General features: G+C 49.3%; 1 protein-coding gene across 1 annotated transcript in view; it reads right to left on the reverse strand.

Annotated features, from left to right (window-relative positions):
* The window catches only part of SMCHD1 (structural maintenance of chromosomes flexible hinge domain containing 1), a 2,274,803-nt gene that overhangs the window by 2,230,557 nt on the left and 29,804 nt on the right, over positions 1 to 14,442 (reverse strand). Inside the window, exon 2 of the mRNA XM_086965602.1 lies at positions 3,289 to 3,364. Within this exon, the coding sequence (XP_086821728.1) occupies positions 3,289 to 3,364 (76 nt within the window). The remainder of the gene's footprint in view (positions 1 to 3,288; positions 3,365 to 14,442) is intronic.

The raw sequence follows: 14,442 nt of genomic DNA on the forward strand, positions 1-14,442 counted from the left end.
AAGAGGAGAAAAGGGAGGGGAATAAAGAGCGAAAGCGAGGGAGACAGAAAAAGAGACAGAGAGAGCAAGAGAGAGACTTTCAAGTCTTCACAATAAAGCAACCTTAATGCCATTTTTCTAAAGAAAAATATCACTTCTCCCCAAAACCAAACTAATGCCTAAGGTGTTAGTCTTCCATTAAAAGGAGCCTATTCAATGTTCTTTTTCACCAAACCTTCAACATCAGCTGAGAATGCTCTGCATTAACCACATTGTCAGATGTATAAAATCTGGACAAAATAAGTCTTAAGAACTTCTGACCAGGTATTCGTCTATTTTGGCTATCCGGGTAGGGATCACCATCTGTTCAAACAGGGCATCGCCATCTGACCCTCAATTTGCATTACTTTCCTTTCTGACACAAGAAAGGAAGACACCTATTGGGGTTAAGAGGACTGTGCACTCTGCCAGAAACATGCTTGCAAAAGTTGCCCGCAGTCCAGGAGTGCTAGAACCAGACTTCTGTTAAGCTGCTTTCAGGAGAATTAAGCCCACATTCACTAAGTACTACTGCCTGCCTAAAGGGAAAAAGCTTACACGTAGATTCCTTCAGTTGGGACTGGTCTTGAGAAAGAGAAGGGTAGCAATTAGTTGGTTGAGTCAGAGGCCCCCACGATAGAGCAGTGATCTGGGGATCTGCAGGAATGGGCGACGGCAGAACTAATCCGGATGAGACGGGTCCGTAGGGATGATAAACTGGAAGAAGACGCGACAGCCTGGTATGGCATGATCACGGAGATTCACACGGGGAGGACCTTATATGACATGGGGCTGTAGAACAAAACAATAGTGGTGACTATCCAGAAAAGACGGCGAGTCCGCGGGCCTCTCATGCCCCGAGCGCAGTGTAGATTTGCCTGCATACCCTCACCATCTGGCCTGTATTACAAGTTCCAGGACAGACCTTTCTTTATGTGACTCAGGGGGGAGGCACGTTAAAGTTACGATGATATGTTCCTTTTTTTTTCTTGATAACACTGTTCTATTATGATTCACCCAACAAAAAACACCACAATACTGTATGTACTGATATCAAATTTATTTATTTCATTTACAAAGTTTTCTATAGCGCTGGCTAGACCCAGAGGTAGATGTGTATTCATCTCCTGAATGATTGGTATTATAACCCTGTGTGGTTACCTCTTCTATATATTTTGATTACGGAATGCAACGCTGATTCAAGTATTGTGGTATGTTACATTAATAAAAATCAATAAAAACATATAAAAAAAGTACTACTGCCTGGACATGAATATGGCAACGGAATCTTCAGTAGGCCAAGCACTACTGCAAAATATCTTTTCTTATAGGTGAGTCTGCTTTCTGCTTCTTCATGTTTGGTCACTGCTTGCTTATCAGATTCAAGAAGGTGAAGTTATTAAAAGATTTAGGGCCAGATGTAGGAGCCCTAATACCGGTCGGTAACGGCCGAATTCGGCCGTTACAGACCGGTATTAGGGTTTTCAGAGGAAGGGGGCCTATATTTTACAGATTCTGTAAATTTACCGAATCAGTAAATTTACAGAATCGGTAAAATTCCGAATCGGTATATTTACCAATTCGGTAAATCTACATGTAGGTGGCACTCCTAAGAGTGCCACAGGCCCTTAAGAATCGGTATTTTACCACCCAATCCTATTGGGTGGTAAAATACCGAATTCAGGTGTACATGCACATCTGTGCATGTACACCTGTGCCATGTGACACACAGACATGCCCTTAGTGCATGCCTGTGTGCCACATGGCACACAAGTCCGGAATTGGGGTGCTAGAGGGTGTCAAAGTGACACCCCCTGCACCCTTGCAGGATTCGGTATTTACCGATTCGGTAAATACCGAATCGGTATTGCCCATTGATTCCTATGGGCTTCATGGCCCATAGGAATCAATGGGCAATACCGATTCGGTATTTACCGAATCAGTAAATACCGAATCCTACAGATTCGGTAAATCTTAAATTCGAATTACCTACATCTCCCCCTTCCTATTTACCGAATCGGTAAAATTCGGTATTTAAGAGTCGGTAAATAAGAATTACCTACATCTGGCCCTTAATGCTAAAGAAGAAAAACTAGTTACTCAACTGTCACTTCACTTTCCCAGCGATTGCATTTGATTATTTATTTATTTACAGGTTCACATGGAACACTCTCCCCTCCAATGATAGAGGTTCCCCTTGTGTGTGTTCATTCTTGAACCCTTGTCCCTTGAAATATGGGCATTGTCCCGAATGAAGTGGATGAGCTACGAAAGTAACATGGTTGTTTTAAAGCTGTTTATGGCCATTTGAAAAAGTGCTAGGGACTCCTAGCCTGACGAAAGGGAATGATTCAAGCAGTGTTACATTGCTTCAACAAACAGCGGAGAGCTAAGAAATTGCGCTATAAAGTGGAGCATCTCAGTGCAGACCATGCAGTGGTGGCCGGCACTGATCGAGAGTGGCAGGGCGGGTGGCGGGAATGGGGAAGGGGGTAAATACAAAAAAACTCAATAGAACTTACCTCCTGTCTGCGTCGCTGCTGGATCCTCATCCCGTCTCTCCACTCCTTTCTCCAACCGGAACAGAAAGGACCAAAAAAGCACCCAGGTTCCCCAGAGCCAATCACAATGCTGCAAAGCATTGTTGTGGTTGGCCTGAGCACCGTGGTTCGGCGCTCAGATGGGAACTGGGGGACTGGGCATGTTCTATACCCAGGCTGTAATGGGTGGAGAACATGCTATGTGCACATGAATGTTTGGCCGGCCTGAGACAGCCAGCCAAACATTCATGCGCACGTAGGGAGTGAAAACCACTCTTCCCCTCCCCTGCTCTTTCAGCAGAGCAGCCTCGCTCCGCAAGCTGTTGCGCCCGTAACAAGAAAAAATAAAATGATAACATTGAGTTAAAATCATTTTATTTTTTCTCACACTGAGACCATAAGCGAATGCAAATTGCTTGGTTGCATCCATATTACAGCAAACACAGATCCCATAAATTACAACCCAAATTTCCAGCATTACATTATCCTCGCACGGTTTTCTACTGCCATGCTAGTTTCGTCTTTATGATGCACTGCCAAAGAGACTGTGAGCAGCAATGCAGGGCACTATTTCTGGAGATAAATGTTCCAGGCAGTTGAAACCAGAGAACCAAAGAACGAAAGTAATAAAATCATAAGGCAAACCAACACGAAACATAAGCTGTCAGAGAAACAGACCAGTGTACATATAAACAAAAAGATACAGTATCCATTATAGATGCATACTTACAAAAATTTAAATCAGATACTACAATCCGGCTTGTTGTTGTGATGACAAATGTGTCATTTGAGGCGATGCCAAATGCCTTAAAAGAGCAAAAAACAATAAGAAAATAGTTAAATAGGATGACACACAAGAAAAACCTTCAAAACATTTTTTTGTCAAACTTAAAATAAATAAATGTATTTCTATATTTGATTTCCACAATATTTAAACCAAACAAATGAACTTAATAATGTAACATTAAATATTTACACACAGAAACAATACACTGTATTCTTGTGATAAGTAAAGTGATATGCAAATAAATCAGTTTTCATCACACGGATTTTTATTTATTCACAAGTCTGCGCTATATGGAAGAGTATTTGTTTTTATTGTAATTTAGTGCAATAAAGTGGATTGTTATATGGGGTGGGCGATCGCCCACCTCAAGGAGCATTAAGATGGACTTGCCAGAGCAAACCACAAAGTTAATAAAAATAAATGCAAACTCATGTAGCTATGGCACACAGCAGACGCTAAATGCAAACTCATGTAGCTATGGCACACAGCAGACGCACCTTATTTAGGGCAATGTGTAAAGTTTTTTTTTTTAACAACGCTTTTTATTGACAGATCGTACATAAGACGCAGCACTCCGCACTCCGGAGGAACTGCCAACAAGCACGTCATGGCTAACATAGCGATTTATATAGTATCTGAAAACAAAGCCCATAGCCCCCCCCAGTCTACCCCACCCTCTCTGCCAACGCCCCCCCCCCCCCCGGATTCCCCCCTTTTCCCCCGCACAATGCCGTTTTGTTCCTGTAAAAAGAAGAAGAAGGTTACATACAAAAACCAGCGTGTACCATGTTGCCCCCTTGGCCCCATCACATCAGCCCCGAGGTATCTCTTGGCAGCGCTGGTGGTTCCAACCATAGTCCCCTGTAATCCGCCCATCTTTTCCATATTTTATAATGTTTCTTAGGGCAACCCCTGGCTTCAAACACTGGACGCTCCAATCCCATACAAAAATCAAGGCCCTTTTTCCACATCACCACCTTAGGAGCCCGGGGGTCTTTCCAGGCCTGAGCTACATATCTCTTTGCAACAAGTCCCAACAGTAGCAAATGTCTCATATAGATTCAAGGACATGGAGAAGGCCCAGTTTGGGAGTACGAGGAAGGTTCCAACACAATACTTTGGATAAGCAATCCCACACCCCTGTCCAAAATCTAGCCAGATTAGCACAGCTCCATACCGTGTGGAGGAAGGTACCGATCTCGTGACCGCCCTCAGACATTTAGGAGACTCAATCAAAGCAGCCCGCCACAGCCCCTCCCTAGTACAGTAAGCCCTATGCAAGTATTTGAATTGGATAAAGCGTAAGCGCATGGCAATAGCCGCTCCTCTCGGGGCTTCGAGGGCTTCTCGGCAATCCTCTTCCTCGAGCTCCCCTACATCCCTCTCCCATGATTCCCGCAGGTTCTGCAGTGAGGAGGAGCAATGTGTAACTAGGGTCTGGTAGATGCGAGATATTTTCTTGTCTTCCAGGTCTCCCATGAAGACCTTTGCCTCTATCGGACTAAATTCAGGCACGGAGTCTAATCCCTCCAGTGCAGGTGTAATGGCGTGGCGGAATTGCAAATACTTAAAGAACTGCGTTCGAGGCATACTAAACTCCTCGCTGAGCTCTTCAAAGGATTTGAGCAACGTACCCTTCAGGATGTGTCCCAGTGCGGAAATTCCTATTGAATCCCAACCTCGAAAGCCCTGTAATGACGCCAACGCCGGTAACTGACCGTTTTGCCAGAGCGGGGTCTCCTCAGTGAGCCTTCCCCCACCATCCCATACGACGTAGCGCCTGCCGCCATACCTGGAAAACCACTTGGGTGACTCTGGGCAGTCTCTTCCTCAGTCGCGCAGAATATAAGATAGTGTGCAGCATGGCAGGATCCATAAGGTACCTCTCTAGGGCATACGCCAGGTCTCCCCTATCCCCATACCACCATTCGTTCAGAATGAGGAGGTGGGACGCCTGATAGTAAGACTGAATGTCCGATGTTGCCAGCCCTCCGCAGTATGTGGACAAAAAGCAGGTACGCAAAGCCACTCGCACCGCACCCCCCGCCCACAGGAATTGACCCAGGATCCCCAACAACCCGCCCATTCAACCAACCCCCCCTCCTCCTCTCAAAAAGGGGGAAACCTTAAAGAAGGGGGAAGCCGTCTGCCACTAATACATCACTTCCCCCACCTCTTGCCGCCACCCCCAAACAATTAAATTCACCATAAGACAGCAGTCTCAACAAATCAGTTCCGCAAGCCCCAGGACTCCAGCCCCAAATGTCTCCATCCTACCAGGCATCTCAACCGACCAAATACGCCTCGCTGCAGCCATGTAACAGTCTTGGGCTCAAGGGTCCGTCCGAGGCAGGTCAGGGGCGTCCGTCTTTTTCGCTGCCACATTCCCGGACTTGGATCGCCTCAGAGACCTGGACCTCAAGTTGCCTCGGTTGCCGGATCGACGGGAGGTCCGCTCTTGTGCACCGCTCGACGAAGAAATCCGAGTCCCGACCCGGCAGTGTGTGCACCCTAATTTTCACTGTCTCGTCAGTCCAGTGGAACACCTCCTTTGGGGTATTGCAGAACAGGGTAAGAGACTGGTACACCACTCTCAGGCGGGCTGGGTACAGTAAAGCATAGGAAAGTTTAAGATCCTGTAGGCGTGCCTTGGCCGCCGCAAAAGATTGCCTCTGCTGCTGGACGAGCCTAGTGTAGTCCGGAAATATAAGGATCTTGTGGAGGTCTGTTGGCCCCAGCGCCGCCATTCGGGCCAGTAAATGTATCTATTGGACCCTGCTTCGAGGCTCCACCACCACCCGCTTCTGGTCATTGCGGTCCGCTCCGGGAATATCTACACAAGGGCTGCCGGGGTCAGGCACCTAATATGCTGGGAATCTTCGCGATGGTCCACTCCCTCTTATGAGACCCTACGACTCCCGGAATGGCACCACTCCAATCAACAATCTGGAAGCCACACCAGCTTAGACTCTACTTCAGATCCAAGGCCGGTTGCTCCGTCCTCGCCCGGGCAGCAACACCGAATGGGCCCATCCTGGAGGCCCGTCCTGCCCCCCGATGCCCCCTCTCCAAATTCGTGGTGCGAGGATACGTCCCCGCCGATGGCTCCTCGCTCACACTCCCAGGTCGCGCCGCGAGTGCGCTGGCCCTTCGCAGTCAAGGCAAGCCGCTGACCGGGCAAGAGGCCATCCCGGTCTCGCTGCAAGTCGTCAGATATGATGTTGTCTCAGGGCCCCAGTCTGGCGACTCCAACCCCGCCGCCCGGAATCTTGGGGCTACAGGTCGCACTTCTGCTATGCCACTCCAGAGGGACCAGCTCACTCCCCAGTGTCCACGCACCTCAGTGTCTTATCCAAGGGCCAATGAGTACTCCGCAGCTTCCGCCAGGGTCAACCGCTCCGGGAGCACAAGCCCGGCGCGCCCTGGTCACCGCACCAGCGTCGTCAAACTTTAGCCGCCGGCTGTGCGTCAGTAACCAGGCCTCTCATCTCCGAAGCTCCGGCGGTTCTGCCTCTGAAGAGAGCTAAACTGCCCTCCAACGGCAGCCACAGTCGTTCTCAGGGCTTCAGCCGAGGATCAGGAGAAGATTCGGACCTCCCCGCACCTCCGGGTCCCGTTTCCGACTATGCGACCGTCTGCAGTGCCCCCGGCCCGCGGAGGGCCAAACTAGAGGTCCCGGCTGCACGGCGCCAAACTAGGCCGCAGATCGTCCCGACTGGCCTCCCAGCGTCCGGGACCCCAGAGCTCTGAAAAGCCGCCGGAGGGTGCCCCACTGATTCCGCTAGCTGGACTGCTCTTTTGGGCAGCAGCAAGTGTCGGGGAACAGGATAACTTGGCGAGGAGTTGACGGAGCTCCTCTAGGCAGCGTCCGCCATGTAAGCCCGCGAAGCCACGCCCTTTATGTGTAAAGTTTTAATGAGGTACCAAAACAATAAAAGTCAAAACACCAAAGAAAGGGGCGTGGCTAGCGGCCGAGCATGAAGTACGGTCTCTGCCGGAGGGACCAGACGCCCAGGAATGGGCGGTGTGTAGGGCAGCAACTCCGGGCACAATCATACACCGGAGAAAGAAGTTACGGCGAGCGGCACCGGTAGCCTGCAGAGCGGCTGAGATCCAGGGGCTGCCCCACGGACGAATCCGACCGGAAGCAGCGCAGACCTGGGCGCAACACACCAGAAGCGCCCGGCGTGACCACAAAGTGGCAGCGGTGACCCCATAGCCTGACGGGGATACTAACTGGAACGTTTGGTGACAGCTAAGGTGCCAGGAGTGGGCGAGCGGCGGTGCCGCTGCACATATGACGAGCCAGACTGCGGGCTGCAGTAAATGATAGTGCCAACTGCGGGAAGGAGCGGGCCGCCATCTTGGGGCAGCGCAACAAGCCCCAAGATCGGGTGGCTTTAAGTGTCCATAACAGAAGGTGGTGGCGCCTGTAAATATCGTGGGCGGAGAACCCAAGTGAGAGGCAGCAGTGCTGGAATTTGCATCCGGAGGGGGCTCAAGGGAGGCGGCCGGGCCCCGCAAGCACAGTGACAATGCAGCCGCAGGTCTAAGTGACGGGCGCCTACAGACGGCCAATAAGTGAGAACCCGGGAGAGAAGACCTGCTCTTGTGCAACCGGCCTCATAATAACCCAGATGGTGCACATATGTCGGCGGAGAATAAGGTACTGCGAGAGAGACTGGACGATCAGGAAGGGCGCTCCAGGAGGAACAATGTAAGGATCCTTTGAGTTCTGGAATCTGAGGGTACTAGAGCAATGGACCTCTATGTAGAAGAGCTGATAAAAAAGGAACTCCATTCTAAAGACCTGTCCGCCTTTTTCTCCGTAGAAAGAGCCCATCGGGTCCCGGGGGGCGGCCAAAACCTGGAGCAGCCCCACGACCAATCATGGCCAGACTATTCAACTTTCGGGACAGAGATGTCATCCTGCAGGCGGCACAAGTGTCGCCGCCGGTCAAAATCCAAAATTCCACACTGGCCTTCTTTCCGGACTATACGGCGGAAGTTGCTCGCTGTAGGAGGACGTTCTTGAATGTAAAGAGAGAACTCAGGGCACGAGAGATCCCGTACTCGATGCTATTCCCGGCCAGGCTGCGTATAGTGGCGGACAACAAGACTTGGTTCTTCGACACTCCTGAGATAGCACAGGACTGGCTGGATGGATTGAGGCCGACCAATCAGCCACGTCGGTCACACAGGACGCATAAGAATCAGGGGACAGGAAGTTATCCAAACTCTCAAGCTTCAGGGCCAGAAATTGGGGGACGCTCGCCAGTGAGAGAAAGTGCAGACGAAAATGCTGACGTGGAATAGTAACTGCCCGGTGAATGCACAACGTTAAAATGATTCTGCAGACTGCCTGGCAGGCCGCCACTGGACACTGGGCCGAGGGCTTCCGAGGAGAGTAAGAGGGGCCGCCGTCTCCGGAGAGTCCTGCGCCCCAGCGAGCAAGTATAATCTGTGTGGGGAATGGGTTGAGCACTCCGCTAAGTTGGGGGGGCGGGCAGTTTCGGGTCCGTGTAGCAGGAGGGCAGGGAGGGGGGGATGTTGGGGGAGGGGCTGTTTTCATAGTTTCTTAAATGTTTAACTCTTTTTAACTGTTTTAGTTTCTTGGCTCACGGCGACATGACACGACACACTGCTACCATTGCTAGGGAGCACAGACATAGGAAGACACCCAGTGACCGTTTGAATACAACACGCGCCCTCTACTCACTTCAGGCTAGACGCAGCACATCACACAGTAGCAGGTTGCATTGGCCCCGAAAGGACCCGTCCGCGAGCGGAAAGGTTAGGCTACCCAAAATTCTAAAAGGCAAGTCAACAGCGGGCTGACACTCTCGAGGTGGAAAATCAAATAATTCCGGTGACACCGCTGCAAATCATGTCCTGGAATGTCAGGGGATTGGGTGACAAGATCAAGCGGGGACTAGTGATGCAGGGTATCAGGAGAGTGGGCCCGACACTGGTTCTTCTCCAAAAAACACATTTAACGGGTACTGCTAGGCAGGCCCTGGATAGGCGAGGATACCATATGATAGCACACTCGGAGTTCATCTCTGGATCGCGTGGGGCGGGCATATTATTGCGGAAATCCTCACAGTTCATAGCACAGACCATCAAAATAAATGATCAAGGCCGCTTCGCGGCAGTGCATGGACAGTGGGAGGGTAAGCAGTTACATATAGTATCGGTATACATCCCACCGGCGTTACATGCCGTAGCTTTGCCCGACCTGGGGAAGTTCTTACTAGAGCTCCCGGAGGGCGATCTGATCATAGGAGGGGATTTTAATGCAGTTATACATAATACGCAGGATAGATTCCCACTTCGAACACAAACACTTGGTCCTTCTCGATTCGGTAACTTCTTGGAAGCACAGGGATTGATTGATATTTGGCGCCACATGCACCCAGATGAGTGGCAGTACACCTACTACTCAGCTACACATAATAGCCTGTCCAGAATTGATTACTTTTTCACCCTGGGAAAAAAAAAAAAGACCAAAGAAAAAAAGAAAATCCCCAACTAGAAATTAAGTACATTTTGATGAACAAAATGACACCAGAATGACAAATATGCAATTCGGGGAACCAGAGTTACCAGTTGAAAAAAGATTCAACTGAAAATCAACCCAAAAATCACTTAGCTCAAAAGATTCAAGTGAAAATCAAGCCAAAAAGCACCAAGCCATCAAAGATAGTCCATGGAAGAGGTAGATCAGGACCAAGCCACAATTTCATGCTGAGGGGAATGGAGTGCAGGTGGGATACAGACCTGTCTTAGGGCCCGATTAAGAGTTTGAGGACTGCAAAACTCACGGTGGAGGTGCGGTGGCAGTCGGGGACCACCACACCAGTGGTCTGACCGCCATATTACGACTACAGCGGTTGGAGCACTTTGGGACCACTACAACCGCCAAGGGCCCGCGACCCCTGGCGGTGGCGCAGTGGTATGGGGAAGCATTATGCACGGCGTTGCCCCTGAGGTACCAGTATGCATAATAAAAGTTTCCCCACCACCAGCCTTTTCATGGAGGTGAGCCCGCCATGAAAAGGCTGGCAGTGGGAAAACAAAAGGGGGGCCTACAGGGACCCCATTGCCCCGGCGCATGCAGGGGGCAAGCGCATGCACCCGTTTCCACACAGAATGTACTGCTCAATCCATGCCGTACAGGAATGTCAATTGGCGGTTCAGCTGCAATGAAGTTCTAATGCTCACTTATGAACTTTTAAACTGCACTGCCGCAGGACCGCCACGCCGCCCGCCCAAACATGAATCAGGCGGGTGGGCAGCGGTAGACTTTTGGGGTCCTGGAGCGGGACGCTAGCATGGCAGCCCGCTCCGGGACTGCCAAAGTTGTAATCAAACCCTTCGTCTTTGATTATGGAGCTCAAAATCCTCTGGCGATGGAAAGCCTGAAATTGTATCCGAGGAAGGTGCATTGATGATACTTTTGCTCGAGGTCCCTCAAGCAGCGCCAGAGATCTGGAAATCCAACAATTTTCTAAGCCCCAACTTTCAGGATTTCTGGGGCAACTCCTCCACAGGGACAACACTTAGGTGCCAGGACTCACTCCAGCAGAGGCCACATGCGAGGTCCAGTCCAGGTCCAGTGGGTACTAGTCAACTGGACACTTGTTGTTCCACTACTGTAGTCATTCATTTATTTTTTGATTTGATTTAGTTCTCTTACGAAAACAACAAATTTATACACGATACAAATTCAATTTTTGCTAAAAGAGATTATCACATTAATATAATTTTAAAAAAGAAAGACTTTAAAAAGTTGTACAGGTTAATACACACAAATTCATTGGGTGGAGCATTGGAGAGGGAAATCAACATCTGGACCGAGTTTATATTACATTTTGTTTTGATCGGGGTAATGTATCTGTTCCTAGCTGCTACCACAATCTCGTTTGGACATACAAACAGAATATGTTCTAGGTCTTGCACCCCACCCTTGCATAAGTCACAGAGATTCGTCTCTCCTTGATTTGATGACCACTTAAAGGTGTATGATTTCAGCTGTAATATTCCTAGCCGTATTTGAAGTATAGCTCGCCTTACTCCATGATTTAGATTAAAAAAGATCTATGGTTGCGGTTTTTTTAAAAGTATTGTGTCCGCTAACTGTTTGTACATTGAAAGCCTGGAGCAGTGTTGAATCTCCAATTCCATGCTTAGCCTTGGTGTTAAGTGCTTCAAGCAGAGTTTCAGCTGGGCTGGTGTCCAAGATATTAACATTTCTAGAGAGACTGATGATAATTTAAAAGCATTACTTAAGTTTTTTCCAAAATATATACTTTCGATAGTCTTGGTCCAGTGTCTCTATTTTTAAAAGTGCTCCAAGTGTTCCTGGATCCACCACTGTAGTCTTATAGGAGGTCAGCCAACTGACTCTTTGAGGCCACTTTTTTGTCCTATGTACAAGCGGAAGCAGGTACCAATCAGTCAGTGCTCCTAATAGGTCACTGACAGCAAGACAGAAGGTCCAGTCCATGTTCAAAGGAGTGTTCCCTGTGGCGACACAGTTATGGCTAGCACTAACCAGTGGGCTGGGGTGACTCCTGGACGCTCTCTAAACAATGGGGAAAATGTTCCAGGAGAAAACCCTACTGACCTGTTCAGCAGTCCCTGCTTGCCCTACTGCAAACAATCTGACAGTGTCCCATACTCCAACAAGCACTGGAGTTGCCAATAGGTCTCGCATTAGGAAAGTTTGAGCTATTGGTCTTCTAAATGACCATTTTTAAAATTTATGTGTTGGTTTTGAAAATAGCTTAATTAATAGCTTTGCCATTTACAATGCCAATAGTTATAACTTTCGCAAATTTGACACCTATAGCAAAGCGCTGCAAGCTGAGATGGAATTAGCCGCCAGCACCATTCGTAAACTACGGCAGGTCAGGACGAGGAGCAGGCTGTACTCGCTCACATCACAGCCACATTATCCTATTAGCGCGCGCTCCGTGTCCAGTCAAATCCCCGTCTGCATTATGATGGAGGCCCCCCCTTCGCAGCCGCCTGGTAAGTTTATCCTTCCACGTTATTCACCTCTTTTCCTCTTTGGCGACTGGTTGCTGAAAAAGCAACGGGCTTTTTTTTTTTTTACTTGATTGGGGGCACGGTGTGTGGGCTCTTGATACTTTACCTGGTGTCCCTGAGTGATGTGGTGGTGTCCCTGATTGATTTTGTGGTGTACATCAGTGATGTGGTGGTCTCCCTGAGTGCTGTGTTGGTGTCCCTAAGGGCTGTGGTGGTGTCCCTGAGTGCCGTGTTGGTGTCCCTGAGGGCTGTGGTGGTGTCCCTGAGGGCTGCGGTGGTGTCGCTGAGTGGTGTGGTGGTGTCCCTGAGTAGTGTGGTGGTGTCCCTGAGTAGTGTGGTGGTGTCGCTGAGTGATGATGTGGTGGTGTCCCTGAGTGATGATGTGGTGGTGTCCCTGAGTGATGATGTGGTGGTGTCCCTGAGTGATGATGTGGTGGTGTCCCTGAGTGATGATGTGGTGGTGTCCCTGAGTGATGATGTGGTGGTGTCCCTGAGTGATGATGTGGTGGTGTCCCTGAGTGGTGTGGTGATGTCCCTGAGTGGTGTGGTGGTGTGGCTGAGTGGTGTGATGGTGTCCCTGAGTGATGTGGTGGTGTCCCTTAATATTTAATACAGAAACTGTAGTAATGGCCCGGACTACATTGCAACATTCTGCTTAACAGTATCTAAGGGGATATTTTTTAAGCGAACGAGCCTGTGGACAAATATGTCAAGTAATACCATCCTAAGGGTTACAATCTATCCATATGAGGTGCTGTGTTACTTAAAAAAGTACACCAAATCAAGTAATGGGAATTTGGCTAACTTCAGTGGTGTGATCAGAATTTCACCCTGGCCTGATTTTATAGGAGCTGGAGTATGGCGAGAATGGAGTATGGCGAGAATGGAGTATGGTGAGAATGGAGGATGGCGAGAATGGAGGATGGCGAGAATGGAGGATGGCGAGAATGGAGGATGGCGAGAATGGAGGATGGCGAGAATGGCCCATGGTGTGTAATCCGGGGTGGGGAACAGCAGCAGTCTTGCAGGGGAGGTAGTTTGACTGTGGTCAGTCTTACACTGTCCCTAAAATCATCTGAATAATTTGGCTGAAGAGATAGCTTCCCTTTTATAGGCGTCCCGCAATGTATAGAAACTGTCGTAAAGCTTCCTAGAAGATTGTGCCCACTCCTAACTGAGGGAGGAATTGGCCCCTCGCCAGACCACAAGGCCAAGCTCGAGCAGCGCAAAGCATGACTGGCGACGTGTTGTCACAATGCACTCATTTCACAAAGCAGGCCTTTGAGGCGCTGCTCGGGCGTGTCCCAGCAGATGACTGGGTGAAAGGGCCCGTCTGCCTGCAGCTCTCTGCAGACAGGGAGACGGAGGGCCCCGGGTCTCAGACAGGCTGACTGGCTGCTGAGACTCTGCATGCTGTGCCTTTATCTGAGCGGCGCAGCCCTGCAGATGGCCGGGGGGTCTCACGGGCGATGTCGGGGCAGATAGATCTGGGAGCCGAAGTGGAGGCGCTGGAACACGCCCAGGTGAGACAGCGAAGAACAGGGTCTGACACAGACAGAGACCGAGGAACAGAGGCACAACGGTCGGTGACAACGGAGGGAACCTGCTTAGAAGTAATCACAGAAAGTCTCGAAACAAGGCGTTCAGGATAAAATACAAAATACGTAAAGAAAGAATGAGGCAAAAGAGGAAACAACTCAAATAAAGAAAGGAACTAACTGATGATGAAAAGATAAATGCCTAAAGTAAAAAAGAACACACTGGAGGTAAATGGACAAGAATGGGCTGAAAAGACAAGGCACGTGGAACCTGGATAGGAGATAGAAGTCACTTCATAGTTTACATTGCACTAAAATGAAAAGAGCATGCGTACACTGTGAGCTCAACCAAAGTGAACTAAATGCATTTTGCTGAAGGTCATTTAAACGTAGAAGGGAAGACAGAGTAAAGCAGAAGTTACAGAATTTTAGAAGTCCGATGGGTGAAAACCCTTTGTTCTTGTCAGATCTTAAAAGGCTACTGACCCGAGACAGGAAAGATGGA

The sequence above is a fragment of the Lissotriton vulgaris genome, chromosome 4_1, assembly GCF_964263255.1.
Source record: "Lissotriton vulgaris chromosome 4_1, aLisVul1.2, whole genome shotgun sequence".
Taxonomy (NCBI): domain Eukaryota; kingdom Metazoa; phylum Chordata; class Amphibia; order Caudata; family Salamandridae; genus Lissotriton; species Lissotriton vulgaris.